This window comes from Phycodurus eques, chromosome 6 (assembly GCF_024500275.1).
Source record: "Phycodurus eques isolate BA_2022a chromosome 6, UOR_Pequ_1.1, whole genome shotgun sequence".
NCBI lineage: Eukaryota > Metazoa > Chordata > Actinopteri > Syngnathiformes > Syngnathidae > Phycodurus > Phycodurus eques.
The window spans coordinates 28,174,293-28,198,525 of record NC_084530.1 but is presented as its reverse complement, the minus strand read 5'-3'; the positions used below and the strand labels follow the sequence as shown (position 1 = coordinate 28,198,525).

The following is a 24,233-nucleotide window of genomic DNA, read 5'->3' as shown; positions in this document are numbered from 1 at the left end:
TAAACTAAGGTTAGGGGTTAAAGGACAAAATGCAAACTCCACCCACAGAAAAGCAGGAGAGGAGATTCAAACAAAAACCTCAGAAGTGACAGGCAGACATGCTCACCACTATTGCACCGTGCTGCCCATGCACAATCATAAGAACTCCAATACACGTGCTGCTATCACAGAGGTATTCATTTAGCAATTTATTCATTATTGTGGTAGTTTTCGGTGGTGTGGTGTACAACTGTACTGCATCACACTGCGGTTTCTAAAAAACAATTTAACCCCTGGTGTAGCTCCTAAATAGTCAAAATAGACCTAAATCAAAAATTGTGCATGTTTTTTTCTTTCCCCCCAACACCAGATGGCAGCATTGTCTAATGGGGCGGAAAACATGCCACTAAAAGCAAATCAATTTACAGGATTATGCTGATGTTAATATTCAAGTCCCTGTTCTGGAGAAACCTGCAATTTAGCACATTTGCAGGTTATTCCCGTTAAAGCTTAATGATCTCAGAAGGTTTTGCCACTCGAACCCATGCAATCAACACCCTCACATCTCCCTTCATCGCGAGAAAGCAACGGTGGGCAAAAAAACAAAAATAAATATGATATAAAATAGTACACAGTTATTTGAACATTGCATCAGATTATTTTCATGTCTACCTTTTCTGGTTAAGAGAAGCAAACATTTTTTATTACTGAGTTATAAATGAAGGCCTGTGTTCCCATGCACTCTTTCTGTTCTTGTTTGTCTTTTGCAAACTACACGCTACTGTGTTTGTTGCAAAGCTAATCTGTGCATGCAAATTAATGGGCATGCATTGCACACACAAGAAAATCAGTTGCTCTTACTGCATCGCATTACTTATGTCTTTTATCCCATTCAGACGCTGCTATGCTGCCATTTTCAAGTAACAAGTGCTGTTTTTGTTTTGTTTTTACAGCTAGAACTAGGATGTGGTGTCACTATGTTGATGAACATACACATTGCTGAGCCCATCTTCCGTGCAACCCCCACACGCAGACCCGCGTTTCCACCCCACTATTATGAGTATGGGATGTCTCCAGTTAATATATGGGTGCTTGTCTGAACAGTCAACACTTCCGATCATTTACTTTTTTGGGTGCAGCACACCTGAGGGTAATTTAAAACCCCCTAAATAACCTGGAATTTACAAGGATGGCCCCTCCTTACCTTTGAGCTTCTAAAGGAGGATTATACAGTATATGCAATTTAACGCTGTAAACGTTTATTTTAGAATTACTTCATAACATAGCTATGCTATGGATGTGGGATGAACACATGAAGGTTTTTGGCAAATACAATCAGCATTTATTAAATAATAATCGGAACATTGACAACAAAACGTTGTCAATTGTATCTTTTTTTCGCATTAAACATATTGAAGGAAAAAAATGGGGGGGGGGGGGAATTGTATTTGGGGCCCCATTTATGTTTGAGCTGGCACTGCATTTACTACAAATGTTTGGTCATCTATCTATGCCAGTGGCGTATAGTGACAGGCACAACAATCAAATGGCCTTCCACTAGATGGCAGAAGGTACTTTTTGTGACAGCCATATAAAATGTTTGCATTTGCTCAGTCAACACTGCTTGATAACACCATTTGTGGAAGGCAAATAGGAAATGCAGGAGTTAGTAAAACTCCCGGAAGAGTACTGTATTGTAGTTTTGATAAGTCGTAAGATAGCGATTTTCTCCCAATATAGAAAAAAAACCCACACTATTGTGCTATTAAATTCACAATACCACAACATTGAACAGCAACAAAAGGGCCAATTGACTTCAAGTGAGCGTGTTATGTGTGAGTGTCAGTGACAGTCAGCTGATGGAAGAAGGGTGGTGATGGGAAAGCCCCCAATCCCCATTCCCCATTCCGATTCCCTCCCCTTCTTCCTTCGTGTGCGGAGCTCCGTAGCATCCCGAAAAGAAACCAGCCGACGGCGGAGGAGGACGCCTGGGTAGCAGACAACCTCTCACCGTCACCCCTTGTGGGACCCCCACAAGGTGGAGAAAGCAGACCCTCCAAGCGGCCAAACACGTAACAAAGGTATTGTGACGCACTTTATAAAAAAAAAAAAATAAAAATAAAAAAAAAGGAGCTTGACTGAGTGTTTGCGCAATCAACCTGGTTAAAATGGTGGTACTGAATGCTGAACTCAATTAGTGTGACCTGGGATTCGGAGCTGTATTCGATGATGTCATTTTTTCTTTTTTTTGTCTTTCAGACTCCTCGCTGCTGTTGCGCAGCATCCTCAACTTGGACACTTGCCCGCCTCTCCTAAGCAGGACTATCCCGCTTTCTCTACCGCGGCTGTGTCAACTTCCTCCAGCGGATGTGGAAGTAGCCTCTTGTCCCCTGTTTTCTCCCATCACTTGAACTCACCTCACGACGATGGCGGTCAAGTGAAAGTGACGCCGAGGAAGGAGCCACAGCGGGCGGGCGGGCGGGGGCGAAAGCCATGCGGAGTCGTCGGTGAGGAACCGCGGCTGACCGGAGAGGATGGCGGGAGGCAACCGGGAGCTGCCGGTCACCACCTCCCCGGCGGTGGCTGCCAACGCGGAGGGAGAGGAGATCGAAGTGTTGGAGAGCACCGACGTTCTTCCCGTGGCTCCCGAAGACGTGAGTCGGCGCCAATTTTGCACGTGCACAAAAGTATTGGCACGCGCTCATTGGCTCTTTAATTCTGACTGTTCACAAAGTCACTCTGCACTTATAAAGATTTTGTTTTTATTAACATACACGTTTCAATCAAGAATAAAAGAGATACAGATATGATAATGTTGAAATTGACCAGTTGACATCAATCAATATAGGCTTAGATCTTTATTTTCTTTCTAATCACTGCGATCTGTTGCTAGCTTGAAATAGACTCGGTTAATTAATGCTGCGCTTTTCATTATCAGTTGCTTTCAGTATTCGGACCACCATTATTTTGTATGCTTTACGAGAGCTTTAATTTTGTCCTGATGGCCTTGTGCGTGGTTCCAAGATAAATATTGTAACTTTAATAACGATGATGATTGGGTTGGCCAAAATGCTAATCGCGATTGTTTTGATCATGATTATTCATCACAATTATTCATCATATTAGGGAAAACATCTATATTTTTCAACACAAACAAACAAACAAAAAAAATCAACAGTTTTCAGTGAAAATTAAACATTAAAGTAAGTTTATAATTTTAGAATAAATGATAAGTAATTCAAAAAATACCCTTTAAATAAAAAATGTACCAATGGCTAACTCGGTAAATATGCTATCATAGTGTTACGTCTTTTGCCCTGAGTTCGAAACACGTCCAGACAACGGATGTTGATCCCATGTTGCTCCTCATGTCCAATTATTGCTGTAATTTATTCTCTCAACGTGACTCGCTCTCATCAGTCCAGCGAGCGACTTTCGCCCCCCGCCGCACGGTGCGCTCGCTTGTTATTTCGGCGGCTTAATCAAGCCTTAATCGTGCTTCCGCCCCCTGCTGGTTGGCTGACTACTGGTTGAGAAAGTGTAGAGGGGTCTTTTGTGCACATTGGGCATAAAAAAAGTGTATGTTGTAAAATATAAAAGTAAAAATGTCTCTAAAGCTCTGACTCTTGAATAAGTGCATACAAAATAATTTGCTTGCAAAAGATTAAAAAGTGCGCGTTAATTGTATGGTGCAGAGCATGCAAAAAAAAAGAAATAAAAACTACCATTCCAGTCCTACTGTAATGCACGTTTTACAGTTATTCAAACCATATTGGGGTAAAAATCTGAACTGTATAAAAAAATGTGTTGAGAATGATCAACGATTTTCCGAATAATTCCGTATAAGTCATCTTATCAATATGTTTTGTTGGCAATTCTCTACTTTGCCCACCCTGTTCTAGATGTATGAACAACTAAAATATTCCCTGCGACACGCTCCAAAATCTTGGGCGTCACGTTCTTTATTCACAGTTTGAGTTCAAATTTGCTTTGAATGTGATAGCACAGTGGATTTCAAACAGTCAAATGTGTTCCAAAACAACGGAAGGGGTGATGCCATTTAATTTTAGAAGTTGGAGGCAATACTCGCCCAAATGAGAGCAGCTCCTTGTTGTGATGCGCTCTCATATTATGTTTGGCTGCGGCTCAGCGAACACGATGATTAGGTAATAGTCCAGTGCGCACAGCATGTTTAGGATAGTATTTTTAGTATCATCCTTTCCAAACAGGTACTCGGGCCTCACGTCTAAATTCCCTCTTTCCCCTTCTCTTTTCCCAGAAATGGAAGGAGCTCTTTGACAAGGTATGTGCTGCGAGATGGCTCAACTGTTGTTTGCATCACGCGTTGGCGTTCATCCTGTGTCTGACCTCTGTGTTATCTGCATGGAGCAACACGTTTATTTTAGCTGATGAAGGTCAGCAGTGTGTTGATTTAAAGTCATCAGACATTCAGATTGAATGCGCATAAACAAATAGCACATGATTGGACTGTAAATAACTGGTGGTATATTTTCCAAATGGTACGTTTGTGTGAACCTCTAAGGTGGAACACCATTTGTTCGGGGATGCTGTTCAACCTTCGATTTGTTCTGATTTCAAACCAGCCTGTGGATAGGAAATGGCAATAGTCTGTAATTGCATAGTAACTCACGATACCACGTAATCACTATATTTGACCAATGATAAAGATAATATCACAATCCAATCTCCTTAAAAGACAGTCTCCTTGTTCATTATGTACAACCCCAATTCCAATGAAGTCGGGACGTTGTGTTAAACATAAATAAAAACAGAATACAATGATTTGCAAATCATGTTCAACCTATATTTAATTGAATACACCACAAAGACAATATATTTAATGTTCAAACTGATAAACTTTATTGGTTTTAGCAAATAATCATTAACTTAGAATTTTATGGCTGCAACACGTTCCAAAAAAGACAGGGGCAGTGTTGCAGCCATAAAATTCGAAGTTAAGTCAAAAACTTGAGAGGTTCCACTATACGTATACCGCAGAGCTGCAAGACATTTCTGTTCGCCAAGCGGTGTCGGTTGACTTCTTTCTCAATCTCAGCTCGCTCTTGCTCCCCATCAGCTCCCTTTTCATTGAGTCTCATTAGGCAAATGTATTTTTAGATTAAAATTGTGCATCATGCTGCTCGATTTAAATCCTTCTTTAAAAGCCTGCTGGCTCGCTAAAAAGTGGAACCGGTGCTTTGACTTTAGTCAAAGCAAACTCCTGCAGTGACCAGTAGCGGGACACACACACACACACTGTGGCGAATTATGTGTGTGTGTTTTCATCATTGACCCCGATAATGCAAATAGGGTGACACGCACGCATCGGCCATGCCAGTTTGGTAATAATCTCAAGAGAGGGGAACACAGACCAGCTGATGCGAGGAGCAGGTTGGGCTGACAGACGGCGGACGGACCCCTATTACCGCACACACACACAAACACAAACACACGCGTACACACATAAACACGCACACAAACAGTCCTAACTCACCCTAGGCGGCTGCCCTGGCACCTGCCTGCCCTGGGGCCCCATACTCTCCCTGAGAGGAAATTGTATGCATGAATTTAAGTGTGTGTGTGCACATGGGATTTCAAGGTGTGAGGTCACATGGGATTACAGGAAAGGCAAAGACGATGGTGGGGTTCCCTTGTGTGTGGGTGTGTTGATACTCCACGAGTACACAAGAAGTCTTAAGTCTTCCTTTATGTGCCTTTGACATAAGTGTCAGTGTGAAAAAAGTGTCCAAATGGCGAGGTCGACGCCCGGTCTAGCTGCGTGTCATTTACAAATGCGTCGTCGCTCTTTTATTCAACTCGGCTACCCTTTTGTCTCGCAGTGACTTGCTTCATTTGTCAAATGACAAATGAGGGGGGGGGGTGACCCTGGTGTGGCGCCGTCCTCGCCGGCATCTCTGAAGCGACACAGGCCGCTTGCCTCATGTGTCTCAATTGTGCCACTGAGGCCAGATAAGACGAACAGGAAGGAGTTTTGATCAAAGTTGACACAAAGCTACAGGGTTTTTCCTGGCTCAAATTAAGCAGGGTTGTATATTCCGATCACTCGCGCGCATGCGTATGCCGTGCCTCTCACTGTGAGAACAAATACTTTTTCACATTATTTTATGTGTTTGTGTTCTTACATACAGTATTTCTTTCTTAAATCATACAATAAAATTCAAAATACATTTCACTTCCAGAGGCAGGCCATGTATATCTCCAATTTTTCATTTTGTAAAATGTCCTTGTGCACTCCTTGTATTCCTGATTTGGCCCATCGATGGCCTCTCTGCAACAGAGATCCAAAAGCTTGGCTTTGAGTCTGTTGGGATGGAGGACTTTCACATTAGAAAAATCAAACAATTCATGTATTACAACATTACAATTTTTCTGATACAAGCATGATGGTGTTTTTTTTTTTTTTTTTCAAGTTATATATGCTCCATTACAAGTTTGAGTGCAAAGTGTTCTCATCTTCTTCTGTTTTAGTACCAACCGTTTCTGGTATGGTGCTGCATTACTAAAGTTAAAATGACAACCAACAGAGTGCAACATTTGTCAAATAACAGTTTTCATGATGTCAGGTCTTTTAGAGACGGAGATCGACTCTAATTTTGTATTGCTGACCAGTCAGAAGTATACATTTAGGCTGGATTTCATTCACACTTCATGGTTCAAAGTGACCCAACTTGGATTTTTAGATTTTGATCCTAGGTTGGATATGTGTCATCTGCATATAACCGTAAACACATAAAAGTGGGACCTCCTCAGATCTGACTCGGTTATTTGCTGATAAAAATCTGCCCAAACAACACACACGGTAAAACCACATTTCTGCAAAACGGGTGCATAGATCATCTGCTTGTTCGTTAGAAGGTTAATTCCTGGTATGACAAATACTTTTACTATTCTGCAGATGAGATGGTTCCATTGATGCCTGGTGAGGTGAAATTTTGAAGTTAAACTCCTGTATCTGGGCCATTATCCAGAATTTTTTTTTAATGTTTTTTTCATTAGCCCATGCCCCGCCCCTCTGTCCTTTCAGTTTGGTATTTTTCACATCATCCTGCAAAACATATCCGTCTTGACTTTATTAGGGCCCAAGCACCAAGTGGTGTGAAAGCCCTGTTGGATTCCTTGTGGGGACCTCAATGTGTATTTTAGGGTCATCAACACGACCCCCCACACTAGCGCCCTCTGGAAAGTTTTTAAAACGTGTTCGCCCCAGACACCCATCAGACTGATCAAAACAAAATTCACAAAATTGGGTGGAGCTGTCTATCATAAGAGAATGCACGAAAAAGTCGTATTGACCCATGGCCAAAATTAGACAGAAAAGTCTACCAGTTTTGTTTTGACACAGACATTTTGCGCAATTCCAGAGCTTGTAATTTCCACTAAAACCACAAAAATGAACCCTAATCGGAAGAAGGTAAACTAACAACCTTTTTTTTCCTACGGCATTTAATTTAGCCAGAGCATGTTGGAATGCTTGATGATCATTACGAAGATTTGCAACGAAAAAGGGTGTGCGAGGGCCCATGGGTTTCTGCTTGCAGCTTTATTTTCCTTAGTTTGACCTTGGCTCAAGGCTTCAGTGTACTTCAATGGATCATTGGCGTTGACCAACTGGAATGCGTACTGTAGTCTAAAACAAATGCAGTAAAAGCCAATCATTTCAGAGTAGAATAAATTAATGTATTTCCAACCCCTTTGTCTCTTGCACTCCATTGGTCTTTAAATCGAACAAACTTGCCACATGCTACAATTGACCTTCAAGATAGATGTATTTATTTAGAATAAGATGTTCAATCAATTCTGATGTCCCCAGTGTGTCAGATGGAGAGCACATTCCTGTCTGGTTTGTTTATGCGGCAGAGGCAAGACTGAATCCTCTTCTTTGTTTAGTTTTTCAAGTGCTCCAGCTTCTTTGTTTAAAGCAAAATCTTCCCCTTATATACTGTAATATCATTTTTTTTTTTTTTTTTTTTTTTTTACTGACTGCACATATAAATAGATGGGTTTTCAGAATCACTGATTCTGGGATCTTATGTGCTGTGTTGTGCTGTTTGCGTTCCACTTCACCCTCTCTTTCTGTTTCCCAGAGGAGGATTTTGTTACTTTTTGTGCTAACCTCTGCATGTTGGACGTTTGAACACGAGCTGATCACAGACAGAGGTGAGCATTTAATTCGGCCAAACATGCAATCCTAAAAACAAAGAAAACCTCAGAGAAACTGTTATAAAAAGCCAAGAAACAATAAACCCACAAATACCTCATTATATTTAAGAATAAACAGTTGTTAGACCATATCATCAACTGAAAATGAAATGGCCGTACTTCTATTTTTCTGTATGTTATGCATCATGCGAAAAAGAAGACCTCTTTTGTGGCGTGCCCATTATACGTACATAGGTCCGACCTAGTTGTCGTCAATAAAGTGCTGTCTCATGTTGTTTTTGTGGGGATTTCTGGGGATTTAAGGATGGACCATAGCTCACGTCCTGGATTTTATCTGATAAACCGTATTAAGGTTGTTTAGATCACACCACCACGTGAAACGGTTCTGCTATCCTATTGTGAGGGAAGAATCGCTAATGGAGTCCCTTTGCAACTTGACACTACAAGTGATCTCGTACAAGTTGCCTCTGCACAGGTACGCTCGTTAACTCATTCACTGCCAACCTTCCCAGTTAACATGGATGTTTGACTTCTAAAGCCGTCAATGGCAGTGAATGTGTGAAAAGCAATGGGAGTGGCACACGTAACCTGTGTGGAAGTTCCCGCTGTTAATGTAGACTTGCAGTGGAGCCTTGGAATTAGGATTATTGTTTGACAAAAACGTGTGTGTGTGTGTGTGTGTGTGTGAGAGAGGGAACTCTGTGTGTGTGTTGCACAGTTGCTTTCATGTTGACAGCCACCATGCAGTGTTGGAAATGCCCCAGGCATGCACCCACACAAGCTTAGTGATTAAACACTTTCACATGGCTGCGTGTTTTCCACGAAATGGCTTTTCTTGCTTGATGACTGAGAGAGAAAAAAATCCTCTGAGCGTGAGTTGAGACCTTATAGGAGAGTCCATATTGAAGGGAGTATGTTCTCAGAAGAACAAGTACAGGTCATGCAGTTTGTTTTGGGTTACTGGTAAAGCTTTGGATTGATAGAGTTGCTTGGTTTGTTATCAGGAGTATGCAATAACTATCAGCCATAAAGAAAGAGAAATAAGTCATAAAATCTACTCAGAATGAAAATGTGGATCAATCAGTTTTTCTTGTTCAACCGTTCTGCTCCCCCCAAAATACAAATGGAAGTGGAACCATCCATCTAATCAGTCTGCAACAACTTCATGAACTTTTATAAAGAAGCTTCCTAATGAACAAACTATTGAAAAAACAAACACAAATGACTAATTTCCCAACTGTCTTTCCATTCTGGCCATTTAATAAATGGGGCTTCATTTATTCCTCATGTTTTACATCATTTTCTATGAACCAGGAACTAACACACGGACAGACAAACCAGCACATATACAATTTCCACAATTTCTTTCACTTTTTTTTTTTCTTCTAGTTTTCCTGTTTGAGTCAGCGGTTGGCTGATTCTTCACTTTAATGAGAAGATTTGATTTTGTTAACCTCCACTAAACCTGCGTTATGTAAGTCTGGCAGTTATGTTTTGACTACCATTTGTTAGTTATTAGCATTACGGTGTCTTGTACAAAGGCAGAACCTATTTTAATTTTATTGAGGGAGATCCAGATAAATATTTGAAGTGAGCACTCTATTTTCATTTTTGTGCTGTTACAGTCAATTTGCATTGCTGCCAAATTGGGCAGTGAGCCACTAGATCCAACAGATGCCATTGTGCGTGGCAGTTGCTACACACCTTTTAATGCGCTTTACTGCCACCTACAGGGCCGGAGTGCAACAATATCAACCGTATTGTCAAGCGATGCTTTTCCCTCGCCCAGCAACTTTCACATTTGCCGCTCTTCCCAATGAACACGTTTCCTCTTCATCCATGTCATCTGTGTCACGTTGATATGCTTCTCAGCATGATTGCCATTGACGTGTGCACAGATGGCGAGGTCACACTCTGGTGACCCGCTCATCCAAAATTCCCAGAATGATTGCGATCCCAATGGAGAAGCTGCAAATTACCCGCATGGTATTAAAAAACAACAACAGACAGCATTTCAAACTATTTAATTGAAGGATTTAATCCGAGCTCGTTGTTCTCTGCTGCTGCTCCTCCTCAGGGCCCTAAATAGATTTCCATACTGAAAGGCCGAGTTCCAGCTGGCGGAGTGTGAAAACCGTTTCCGCTTTTATGCTGAGGTAAAAATAGCCCCTGCGCCTGTTGATCGTTAAATGGGAAAAAGACGATGTGCCAGATCGGCGGTAATTGGCTTCACAGTTGCAACTCACAGCAGTGGCGGCATGAAATTGAAATGTTGCGCTAGGTGCAGTAGCTTGAACGTGTTATGCTTTATCCCTATATAAATACTGGACCAGTGTTCTCATGATAAATTACGAGGTCAAAACATGGGGGGTTAGGGGTGGCTTGTGATGAAAGCATGTGTATGCTTCTCAGTGTGTTGATGTCTGATCTCTCTATAAAATGTATGTTACTTGAGATGGGCAAAAATGGGGAAGCACGGTGGTCTAGTGGGTAGCACGTCTGCCTAACAGATCTGAGGTTGTGGCTTCGAATCTCGACTCCGACCTTCCCGTGTGGAGCTTGCATGTTCTCGCCGTGCTTGCTTGGGTTTCCGGTTTCTTCCCTCACTCTCACAACTTGTTAGGTGGATTGAAGACTCAAAATTGTACATCGGTATGAATGTGAGTGTGAATGCTTGTTGTCTATACGGGGCCTGCGATGGACTGGTGACCAGTAAATAATATGTAATAATTTGACCAGAAAACAACTGCTTTGAAACCATGTTGAGGTTGACATTGGAGTAGCAACTCCGCAATTGCCACGGCAACCCAGGAATACCGACACTCCCAGTGGTCTATGACATTTAGTGGACCAGGACACCACACATTAGTTAGCGTCATTGTCACTGGAGCAGTTTGTGTCACAAAATGTTATGTTAATTATTTCCAGAAATAATAAGATAACACAGCAATGTGCTTTATTGTTTTTTTTTTTTTTTTTTTTTTAAAGAATGTACATTATTGGCTTCTTTCATCCTTGAGTTACAATCGCTTGAGTTTATTGAGGATACTGTGTCAGCTATTTTCAACCATTTTGGACACATTAATGGTGATGAAGTTTGGTCCCAAAGACAATGCGCGCGCTGGTCCATTCACTGTTAACATAGCTGGAACTGTACTACGATTCCCACTGGGCATCGTTCCACATCTGTTGACAACGTTCTCAGTGCATGTTCGTTTAGCAAAGGTTCAAAGTCTTCGAAGGTCCGCATGGAGCCGCACAAGCGAAAGCGAACACATACAACACCAGACATGGACCGCAGACTGCCAATTTGACATTTTACTCCAGCGACTTGAAGCAGGGTATCCCAATTTTTTTTTTTAATTTCTTGTACCTCGTCAGGCAGGGTTCCAAGTGTAGTAACTGAGTATTTGGTTGATTTTAAACCACTGCTGGCCTCTCATCGGTCGAGCAGATTCATCAATGTTGTAACATTTGAAGATACACTGCTAGAACTGGCAACAATAAACTCACATTTGAACTTGAACATACCTTGTCACCAACAATCCCCAACAATAATGTGTTTGTGTGTGTGTGAGCGCGCACGTTAACTGTCTCGTTTGCGGCCCATTAGTGAACGTTCCACCGAGTGTGTAATTTGAGGGAAGGAAGTTTAGTCTAGCGAGGCAGATGGAACACCGACAGTCACCTTAAACCGAAGCAGATAGCTACCGGACCCTCCACATTTACACATCTTTGTTAGATTTACAATGCCAGATACGCTCTCGAAAACATTTGTGGGCTTTTCTGATTGCTTTGTGTTGTGCTCATCTGTCCATCAGGCTGCCTTCCAGCAAACTGCCTCACTGGCACGTCACTCGATTCATAAAAGACTTTGTGTTTGTTTACATTTTATGGTAGGCATTTAATTCCTTTGAATGAGAAGGATATTACCTATAAACGACATAATCTGCAAACATAAGAACATATTGTGTCTTGGCGTTTGTATTTACATGATGCCTGTAAATGTTTTGTGTGCAGGCTTTGTTTCTTGGCACAACGTCCTTTTTGTTTCTTTTGGCAGAGGAGTTTTGGCTCTGTTATAGAGCCATGATATTATGTGACAACAAGACCTTTGTCAAAATCCTCTATGCCAGTAAAAACAGTTTGTTCAACTACAGTATGAATCAATTTTATTTTAAAAGTGGGGTTGGTAAAACAAAAAAATTAAAATGCTTGCAATATCTCAATATTTTTTAAAAGTGAACCCAATTTGGAATATTGGTATTTTAGCAAGAAACACAAAGTCAATGCACACTCTCGCGGGCCACATAAAATTACGTGGCGGGCCGGATCTGGCCCCCGGGCCACCAGTTTGACACCAGTGCTCAATGCACTGAACATTGCTCAGATGGAGCACACAAGTGGCTTCCATCCACACGTCCCACTTTCTCGATCAGAGGGCCCAAAGGCGCTGTTTATTGAAATTGTGACTAATCAGAAAATAGGAAAATAGCTCTTATTGATCCGGAAAAAGATTGACCTCAGATGCTTGAATTCGTTTTGCATGGCTGGAAGCAGTGACATGCCATGTGCAGAAACAGCAAATGAGGTTTTCTACTTATTTTGTCTTTGTCACTTAAAAGTTGTAAAACTGGACACTGTTAAGACTAGTGGTGGGAATCAAAGAGTAGCCTGCGCTACCAAATTATGCAGACAATGACGATAGTATCACAATACAGAGATTCTGCAATAGTACTGTATATGTTTGCAGGTGCATCTCAAAAAATGAAAATATTGCACTGATTTATTTCAGTTGTGAGAAAGTGGAAATGAAACTCGTATATTATAGCAATTCATTAAAAACAGGAAATTAGTCCTAAAATATTCCTAAATGGAAAAATAATTCAGATTAATCCTTATGTACTATTCAAATTTCTTGAAAATGTTGTATTTTTCATTAGCTTTAAGCTATAATTACCAAATTATATATACAAAAATAGTGAAATATTTCACTCTGTGTCGAGAATCTATGTTTACTTTTTTGAATTGAACTACTGAAATAGTTTGTTTTCAAATGAGATTCAAATTTTTTGAGATTCACTCATTTATTGGAAGAAATCTATGACACTTCGCTATATGCTGTATGTATATTCCGCTATACCTGAAGATAATCAGGTCTTCTTGGACATGACGCATAAAAAATTGGAATGAAATTACACTTCGGTCATAAGTGTATCATAAAAATTAAAAGCTGTTTATATGTATTTTTAAGCCACTGTGGTTAGTGTAAATGGACAACTGTAAACGTGTCCACATTCTCCTCATGCTTTCCTTGGGGGGGTTGCCATGTTGGTGACCCCTGCGCTACAATAACAAAAATCCTTGATGTCTAAAATGTCAACCCCCAGCATCCCCACCATTATATCGACCCCGAAGACAAGTGAGCCACAGTCGCCAACGATTTGTTATTACAAGCCAATTTGTTCAAGTAACCACGGTATATATTTTTGACTTAACGATCAATGAGAATTAATCGTTCACGCAGGACTTGACGACACTATCTCTGCTTTTCCAAGTTCGCCCTTTAGCCCCATTACACGGCATATAAATCACTATAGCTTTGCTTAACTGCTGCGGTAAAGCTCGCTGATCGCACGCGGGTCCGCCGCGACCCGACGGTATCGGCACGTCCAAGGTGAGCGACAGCGCTTAGTCATGGCGGCCCGACCTTTTGTTTTCCGTTCCTGTATCATCTTACAGGACGCGGCTGCCAAAATCCGACAGCGGTGCCAAAGTGCTGAAGTAGCTGATACGGAGCACCCACAGTATAGTACACAGTACAGTATATGATTTTGACTTGATATGAACCAGGAATGGCCATAATAATTGATTGGTAATTGGTTAATTGTTCATTACAAATTTGATTTGAGTATAGAGAATTAATTGTTGATTAGCAATCGGGGCAAAATAGAATGCAATCATGGTGTTTGCTGTCTGAAGAAGTGGAACTTCAGTCAACACCTCCATTAAAGCAAAGACAAAGACAAACTGGCATCCGAAGTTCAGAACTTCCATTTTCTGTATTCTTCTCCATGTGCAATACAAAATTGCATATTAAACAACCAAAGAAAACACATTTTAAAGCGTTTATCTCCAGTAGTTGCCAGAAGCATTCGTCTCCACGTCCTTCCACTCTAAAAACGTAGCCACTTGTCATGACTTTGTTTTGATAAACCAAGTGTCGACAACAACGTTGTCATGTCATTTTTTAAATTTTTATTTTTTTTACTTAGCACAGTCTAACACACACAAATCAAGAATGGACGGCCTTTGACCTTTGTGATTGCATGTTTTTAATGTTGAATATTAGTGCAATGCGTCAGTCGTCGGAGGTGGAGGAGGACATGCGATATGTAAGTCTTGGATGCCACGTATTTTTTGTCATTTTTAATATGAATACCTGAGTAACTACAATTCCAAGGCAAACGAAATTAAATAGGGCTCATGTTGAAAATTATTATTTTTTTAAAATAAAAATTCCCAAAGCATTCAATTTTACGCACGATCCGTGAAACAACACACGTTAAGTTGGTCCAGCTTGTTGAATTTAAAATTTGTACAAAAAGTGGCCTCATCCCTGAAAATGACTCGTTTTCCCCAAACTACATATTTTTAAGTTTATTTTTTGTAGCATTACAGAAAGGCTTGTGCTTTTCCCTGTCGTCTGTGTTTCAGGCTTGAACAAGCCTCACCTCTAAGTTGTTCTTCCTTATTACACGCCAAAGTGTTGTACGAGGAATCTGAGTTTCCATAGATGCTCTCTCCCAAACCTGTTTGATAATATCTTCCATTTTAAATTGTGAAAAAAAATGCATGGCTCCTTTAAACTGTTGTTTTATTTTTTAACACATCTTGCTAATATTTCAGATCTTTTGAGCTCGAAGTGTCTGTTATTAGACTGTGAAATGATATCACTTTGTTTTTTTGAATTGGGATTTGTGCTTTAGGTAGTGAGGAAATTTGAAATGACTCAATGGACAAAGCGGTGTTTCACAACCTTTTAATTATTATAGTCTATGTAAGACGGCCTTTAACAAGGTGTTCGGCCAATCTTTTGAAGGCAACCATTATCGACTGAGGTTTATGAGAATGTCACCACTGTGAACCATCTTTTTTTCTGGAAGTTCTCTTGAGTTTCCCGCCAATGTCATTATATATTTTGAAAGAACTGCGTTCCAAAAAAAGGACATGACATCGCTCCAAGGATTATGGGAAGTGTGTTATGAATTCAAAGGGAACCCAAGTGCGGTTCTTGCCACTTGTAGCAAAGAGGATCAGTGGTGGCCAATCTTAAGACCCGTCAGGAAACATCTCACAGAAACAACGCTGCAAGTGAAAAGTGGATGGTCACCCCCACGTCCATTCATCCCTCCAGGTAGCGGAGGGATTTTTATTGGGGATTGACAGGCACGTCAACCCTGAAGGCAACCTTGAAAATGTTCCCGACAACGCCGCTTGCTAGCTACCCCCCAACGCGACGCCTGCTCCCCGTTTTCCCTTCTCTTCCACATTTGGAGAAATCAAAGCAGAAGGGGGAGCAGATTGTCGCAGCTCCATTTGCCAGCTATTAAGGCTTCTTTATACTCGGACGTCACTGCGGTTGTCCCACGCGCAGTTTGCCTTTATACTCGAGCGCAACCCACGCGCGCAGTTTTGAAAATGTACTGCAGTTCACCTCCAAGTCGGGGGTGTCGCTACGGCTGGTATTGGCTAGGACACCACAGGGTGGAGTTTCCTCTGCATTTTGTGGGCCATTTCCGGTAGCTGTTTTTACTTTCCTTTCAGTAACAAGGAACAAAGCAACAACAATGGCGACCGTGGAACAGCCTCTGCTAGAACAAATGGACCTAGATGACCAGATGATACGTTTAATTATACTGCAAAATCGATCGAGAAGGCGGCGGCGTAGGGGCACGCTGAGTACGTCATCACAGCATGTGACTAAAACGGACCAATCACGAGAGATGATCTCCGCAGCGCTTGACGCGCAGCAACAATTTTTGCCGTGTGGGCCAATTCATCGGTCACATGATGCAACGCGGGCGTTGTCGGCCGCGCGACCGCGGGAGTATAAAGAGGCCTTTAGAGCTCATAAATATACGCTGAATGGAGCTGCTGCCGTCATTGGTGCTGGGTTTTGAAGGTGCTGTGAAGAATGGGGTGAGGGGGGGAGGGGTGTTGACCTCCAGGCAGGCCTGGAGGAAAACAAACGATTGAATGGGAGAGGAAGACAGCCAGAGAACGGCTCGTTAAACAAATGTTTCTCCCCTCTTTTTGTTCCCCTTGTTCTTGTCGTATAATGCCAGCCGGAGTGTTTGATAGAATGTTCGGCCTGACGGCCCTCTCACCTCGCTGTAAATGGGAGGTTTTGGGCTCTAGGTCACCGATGTGCACTTGTCTTGATGCTGACCTGAGCGTGCTCTTTGCCCGAGTGACGCAGCCGCTCCATTACTGCTTTGTTTATGCATGTGTGCCTTTTGACGCTGCTTTCACGGTCTCTGTGTCGGTGAGAGTGACTTCTATTGCAAAACTTTGCCTTTTCCTAGTGGGAGGTGTGTGCGTCTTAGAGCAGGAGTCGTGTTTACGTCACGTGCGTTTACGCGCGTGAACGCTTTAGCAAGCAGCAGAAGGAGGTTAAGTGTTTATATGAAGACATGCTGAAGTGCCTGCTGAGAGGCGCTCGGCTCGGCTGCGCCTCCCTTTCGCTACTCCAGACACCCCGAGGGGCTCCACTCCTTGCTCTCTCTCACACCCCCTCACTGTCCTTCCAAACATCAACTATCAACTAGCATTTTAAACAGTATTGCCCGGGTGTGTTTGTTTACGCAACAAAATGTCATTAACACAATGATAGCTAGTGAACAAAGACCTTTCTTTCTTTTTTCTTAAGCACATGATGACTTGCTGATGTGTCGTACTGCCACAGTGTAGCGCCATCTTCTGGCGAGGATGACTTTCTTGATGTCCTTTTTTTTTTTTTTTTTTTTTTGCTTCAAGTATATGTGGCCGGCATCGGCAGCCTGCTTGAGGCAGCGCGCTTGGAATGTTTTATTCAACATCGATCGCTCAAGCAAGAGGACGGCGACATTATTCACAGTCAAGTTGTATGGTTGGGGCGCACAAGTCAGGATGCAAATGCCACATCTTCAGCACAATACAATATACAGTATATTATATGGCTTCCAGTGAAATAATAATAATAACATTATTGTAGCTTTCACCAAAGTTATTTAGTTAGTTAGTTATTTTTATTGAATACAAAAAAACTGTACCATTAACAAAGTAACAATACGAAATGGTTCATAAATTGGTTAATAACTAGCTGGTAATGCTATTTAAAGCTGTAAGAATGGCAGTAGCTTATATGGGTACAGACAAACAGACAGGTGAGCTACTTCAACTTGATAGTTCAGATAAGCTGGTCAAACATGAACTAAGCTGCATGTCGGTTATGTGTTTAAATGAATGAAGAAATGAAGAAAATAAAGTACTGGACGATACATAGACTGCTTTTGGAATCAATACAAAATATATGATTGGGAATATGTTAGAACAGCTAACAATTGCAACTACAGATACTGAGTGGAACGTCGCTGATGTGCGAATATGTATGCTGTAAACTGAGCAAGGTTTTATGACTTGACTTATGACTTGCTTGAAATTTTGTGGGGATTCAAATTCACTTGTTTGAGTTTTGCCATCGTAACTTGGGACTTGCATAAAACTTGAAGTTAAAAATCCATTTAGGACTAATACATCCAGTATGTGTCTGACTCCCACCTCTGGTGAGCCAGCACCTGTGCTGAAAATTGCAGTCATGTGTAACTATTTATGATTTTCAAATAGTTTTTGTTATTTATAATTTACAAAGTGTGTTTTAACTTCACAGTAGTAAGTTGAATGTCCACCGATGTAACCCTTCAGTGTATCACGGGGATTAGTTACGTCTCCAAAAAGCATTTTAATGAGCACTTTCTCATTCAGTCACAAGAGCGTGAAGCACTATTAGCGCGGGGGAAATGAGGAGACGCCACTGTGGTGTGAATGACATGAGCCTCGATCAGGATTTTTCAGACACTCGTGAAAACTCACTTGATTCTTAATGCACGCGTGCTCCTGTGCATAAGAGAGCGGGGATTTAATATAACACCTCAGTGTCTGACATCCAACTACACATCTTCAAGTAGCACACGTGTCAAGTGTATATGTGCACATATGGCCGCTTAGGGCATGGCGGTTGCTTGGTTACAGACCATTTGGCAAGGAAATGGTGCATGTATGTGATGGGCTCAGAAGGCTGTGTGTGTGTGTGTGTGTGTGTGTGTGTGTGTGTGTGTGTGTATACTGTATGTATGTGCGTGCATGAGCTCTAATCTGTCAAAGGAGACAGGTGACTCTGATTGGCTGATTTAAATCCTGAGAGAGACACTGTCAATCTTCTATAGTCACATGACACACTTCTCCCATGTCAAAAAGACATACTGCATCTGTCTGAGAGAATTATCATTACTATTTGAATATTCATATGTATTTTGCAGGTCCTAATAGCAGTGCTGTTTAATTTTGAGGAGCAAAGAAAGAAGAGGAGATGCTGTCATTCCGTCTTCTGTATAACATTACTGTGGTAAATTGTAATGTAGTAAGTGCACTTGAATGAAATCAGGCTTCATTTTCTTCTGCGTCCATGCAGACAGAATGAGTCCAACTTCAGCTGATTTACTGAGACAACCCTGGAATGATTTTAAAACTTTGAAAAAAAAATTCTTCCAGTTTGGTGCTTCAGTGATGCCGATGAACACAGAAATGACGTTATTACACATGGGTCCTTGGGTTACGACAGCACCGGCATGGACATTTTGGGGTCACGATATTAGCTAACTAATATGTTGTCACGTGGCACAATAAGGCGTTCTTAGTTACCACTGTTCCTTAGTCCTTTAGATTGTTTTATATTTCTGGCCTAGAAGGGTTTTCAGACAAATATTTACTGTGACTATGACTTCCGTAAAGGTAGGTTAATGATAGGCTACAGGATGTTCCAATTTATGTACAAATTCAAGTTAAATTGCAACTCCAGGGAAGGAACTCACTTTGCCCATATACAGTACCCTCTAGAACATCAAATGGTGAAAATGGGGCACAGCCCATGTTTTGTTCAAATCAAGCGTTAACATTCATGGGGATCTGTTCTAATCCTTGATTGAGTCATAGATTGACTGAAAGGTGGGTCTCAATCCTTGTAACAATTATACAACGTGTGCGAAACAGTTTAAAAAGTCTCGTTTGTTTTCCAAAATTAACTATCCATAGAAATGTCAGGTCATCTTTAAATACGCTTTAGTTTTAGGAATTTGTAATTAGTCTGTGATCACCATGCAATACTAAATATAAAATATATAGATTATATAAATGTATAATGTAATCTAAATAATAAACCATTTGTCCATGTGTCATTGATTATTTGATTTATTTATTTAATTCTAAGATTGACCCCACATTGCCCTCTCCTTATGGAAATATCCAGTCAATGAGAGGTCTTAAATTTGATTGAAATGGCTTGAACAAAAGTCTTAAAAAGTGTTTAATTGTGCTTCCTTAAACCTGTAGATAGCCTGTAAAAAGTAACTAACACCTATGTGTGGACGCGGATGTCCCACGGAGACCATAGCTGTAAAATAAAATCATGTGATAAAACACGAACAATATCTGGGACGTCTACTGATAGTACTGCATTATGCTTGAAACATTTTTTTACAAAATATTGTGAGAAGAATTTGCCGTGACCGGTAAAGTGACGTAGGATGGATCCATGAATCTAATGTAAACGACGAAAGCGAAATCATCATATCTGTCTTGTGAATCCCACTTGAATTTCTTGTGTGTTTGTTTTGCTGCAGCTCTCCTGACTGCACACGTGTCTGAGGCCCTCGCCTTCACCTCCGCATTCTCTTGGTGTGTTAATAGTGGCATTAACCGGCGCGGCTGTGACATTTTGGGAGCTATTAGAAGTCTCGCAGAGGCATTAGTCATGTGACATGCGCGTGGTCAGAGCACCGGCCGGGCCGGTCTGAAGGCGATTGACTGTGGCGCGAATGGCGAGCTGCTCTTTGTGCGAGTCCAAAGGCTTGACCTTTTCTTGGGGGTTCTCCGCAATCAGAGAGGTGATGTCTGGGTAATTAATGATGTGAAGTCACGGCTGCTCGTCACATCCCTCCTGTCGCACTTTTCCTCTTTCGAGCGGAGTGGAACAGAATATCAATTTCTCTCCGTGCAGCATTCCTGCATCTTGACCTTCTCGTCTGAACAATAGTTCGTTTGTCGGGATTACTTTGAATCCACTCTTTGTTGGAGAACAATGAAACAGGCCCCACTGGCTGGCAAGTTGGCAACAGTGCTGACTTGAGCCAGGAGCTGACAGGTCAGAGCCGCACTGCGCATGCGGCGGACAAAGTAACGTGCGTACTTCAATTGTCAACTCACTTAAGTCTCAGAATTAGATCACCTGAATCGACTCATGTATTGCAAAGAAGAGTCCACTGTGACATCGTACATGCCATTCAAGGTCATTTAAATGGAGGAAATCGCAAGTTGAACTTTTCCAATCATACGCTTGCATAGTACTTGCATTTTTGACTATTTAAAGCTGAAGTGAGCCAAACAACCTTGACCTATCATCAATTTATGAATTTTCCAAGTTATGAGCTGTCAGTTTTTTGTGCGCCAAAATTAGAGGTACAAGCTAGTTAGCCCCCCACCCCCAATAATGCAAACACCTGCCAGACCATTCACATACACGCATGGCGATCTCTGCCTCCAGAGGAAAGAAATGAGGGAATTTCAGCTGGATTTGGCCATGCCGGTGGAGATAAACGACTCCCATCCGTCCGTGACATCAGGTGGCCTCGCACATTTGCCTGTGTTCATTTAACGTCACCCGCCCTTCAGAAAGACTGACTGCCAACCCCAGTCCCTCCCATTCAGACCCCCGCCCGCTGACAAGCTGTCGGCTCCATTCAACTTGAACTAGTCTGCTAAATGAGGCCAAGACTGCTCGCCGGCCCGAAGATAAGCCGCCCCGGACCAGACCCGCACGTTGTCCCTGGGCTTACGACAGCCAACGGCACTGATAATGTACTCTCTCGGCTGTGACAGATAATGTGACAAAAGGGGTGTGTGTCTGTGTGTGCGCGTGTGCGCGTGTCTGCGTGAGAGACCGAAATAGCAGCTTGGAGCGTATCGCGCGGAGCACGAGCACGGGCCAGCGTTGAGGGTGAAGGGGGCGATTAACACGAGAGGGCCAATGTGTGTCCGTTGGACCTGCTAGCGACGCCCCTTTGGTGCAATTAACAAAGGAAACTAGCCTGCGTCTCGTGCTTTTCATCCTTCCTGACCTCCTTCCTGGTTTTCCTTCCTTCCTTCCTTGCGTTAGAGTTGCTTTTTATATTTTTGCCTCGTTCTTTCCTTTCTTTGTTGAAAACCTTCTTTTTGCCCTTATTTCTCTGTTCCTACATTCCCTCCCTCCTTTCGGACCTCTTTCCTACCTTCCTTCAGACCCAGGCATCTTCCATCCATCCATCCATTTTCTACCGCTTAGCCGAGGTCAGGTCGCGGGGTCAGTAGCTTTAGCTGGGACGCCCAGACTTCCCTCTCCCTAGCCACTTCATCCAGCTCTTCCGGGGGGATCACGAGGCGTTCACAGGCCAGCCGAGAGACGTAGTCTCTCCAGCGTGTCCTGTGTCGTCCCCGGGGTCTCCTCCCTGTGGGACGTGCCCGGAACACCTCGCCGGGTAGGCGTCCGGGAGACATCTGAATCAGATGCCCCAGCCACCTCATCTGGCTCCTGCACCGATCCGCCTGTCGATCTCCCGTTCCACACTTGGGGCAGGATCTCATCCCCGACCTGGAGAGGGCACGCCACCCTTTTCCGACTGCGGACCATGGTCTCAGATTTGGAGGTGCTGATTCTTCCCTCGGACCTGCTTTTTTATTCATGCGCCCTGACATCCTTCCTTCCTTCGCTTAAACCTACTTTTCTGCTTTCCGACCTTCCGTCACACCTGGTTTTTTATTCATCCTTCCTTCCATCGCTTGAACCCGATTCTCTGCCTTTTCTTACTTCTGTCCTCCCACCTCAGACCTGCTTTTTTTTACTTCCTTCCTGCCCTCCTTCATTCCATCCCTCCTACCTTCCTTTATGCCTTTCATCCTTCCACCTTGGACCTGCTTTGTTCTACTTTTCTTCCTTCCCTCCTGCCTTCCTTACTGCCTTACATCCATACCCCATTTCTTCCACCTCGGACCTGCTTTTTTTCTACTTTCCTTCCCGATCTCCATCCTTCCCTCCTTTCTGCGTTCCTTTCTTCATTCCCCCTCCTTCCACTTCATCTGCTTGTTTCTTCTTTCCTTCCATCCCTTCTACCTTCCACCTCAGACCTGCTTGTCATTTCATTCCATCCTACCTGCCTTTCTGGCTTCCTTCCCTGCCTCCTTCCGTACAGCTCATTCCTGCTTTTTTTCTTCTTTCCTTCCCAACATCCTGCCTTACTTTTTGACGTCCTTCCTTCGGCCCCCCTTACTTCCTTGCACTTTTAATTTTACATCCTGTCTTCCTTTTTTTTTTAAACTACTTTTCTGCCTTCCTTCCTTTTGCGTCCATCCAGTATTGCTTTATAATCCGCGTGTTCTTTGTTCTCTATTTGCATTGTTGTTATTTGCCATTGTTGTTCCCTAAAAAAACGAAACTGTTTATTTAGAATGTGCATATCTACTTTTGGCCCACCCTGTATATTGGCAGTACACCCACGCTCCGTGCGTCTTGTCACGGCAGTTGCCGCGGTGATTAGCCACGGTCATGCCTGCCATCCTGCATCAGCCTGCAGGGGGATGTTACTATCGTAACATGTGGCATTTCCAATCGTAAGCAACGCCACGAGCCGCTGTTTTGTTTTTATGCTTTGCCCGTCACACTTGTCATGTCACGCAAGCAAAATGGAAGTCACTCATTGCACAATATTTGAACCTGGAGGTAACTAGCACGTAGAATGAGACAGGAAATGCATGTCGACAGTAAATCATGCCCATGGCTGCCATGCACAGTGTAAACTGTGTCCTGCAGAGCTCCCAGCATGCATCATGTCTGATGTGGTCAAAGGCTTCAGGGATTGCATTTTTGGGCTTTTTCTGTGTGTACTGTCAGCAATGCAGCAAACTGCTCTAGCACCAATCCAAATGTGTGTTGGACCAGAGCCGGTGTGTGCAAACATTTGTGATCAAGGGTCATATTTGATTTTTAAAATTGACAGATGGGACAGATTAAATGTAGATGAGGTAAAAAAAGAAAAAAGAAAACAACAACAAAAGAACTTAAAACCTGTATGGAAAAAAAATGCTTTGTTTGAATAATAAATTTTTATTTCATTATATAATTCACTCATTCACTGCCATGGACGTTTATATTATATTATTAAACAAAAATATTGGTGAACTGGAATCCAACCGTTCACTGCCACCGCCGAATATATTTGTAAAGTAAATTTTTTTTTTTCATCAGGTCGGCGCAGGTCTCTCGCCCAGCTTGTCTGTGAAATTCAATCTTCTACATAACTGTAATGACAAACATATGTCAGTAGGCGTCAGCGTTGCATCCCTTTTGATTTGAGCTCACTGCAGCTTTTGAGTTGAAGATAAAAATTAGGCGGTGAATCTCGGCATGTCACGTCGATTATGAGGCCGAGAAATGCCAACATGTTGAAAGTCGAACAATTTTAGACACTTGACGCTCGAACAGAGTATGGATAATTATGTATGGTATAGAGTATGTGTTGCAGTAGTTAGTACAAATTTTGTCGTGATTGTAAAAAAAAAAAAAAAAGACAATCCAGAAAGTGGGTGGCGAACAGCTTGTAAAAAAAGTCACACACGAGCGGTGATGTGAGTCACTCAAGACACGTTTCTCAGTTGTATGTCAAGTCAATTATCATTTTACCACCGAAAGTCTTATTGTTGTTTTA

The 24,233-nt window shown here is 42.3% G+C and overlaps 1 protein-coding gene across 1 annotated transcript in view; it reads left to right on the top strand.

Moving 5' to 3' along the window:
• Positions 1 to 1,449: 1,449 nt before the first annotated feature.
• Positions 1,450 to 24,233, top strand: part of rhbdl3 (rhomboid, veinlet-like 3 (Drosophila)) — a 45,362-nt gene continuing 22,578 nt past the window's right edge. Inside the window, exons 1-3 of the mRNA XM_061680385.1 lie at positions 1,450 to 2,060; positions 2,239 to 2,633; positions 4,259 to 4,282. Of these exons, the coding sequence (XP_061536369.1) occupies positions 2,514 to 2,633; positions 4,259 to 4,282 (144 nt within the window). The 5' untranslated portion in view covers positions 1,450 to 2,060; positions 2,239 to 2,513. The remainder of the gene's footprint in view (positions 2,061 to 2,238; positions 2,634 to 4,258; positions 4,283 to 24,233) is intronic.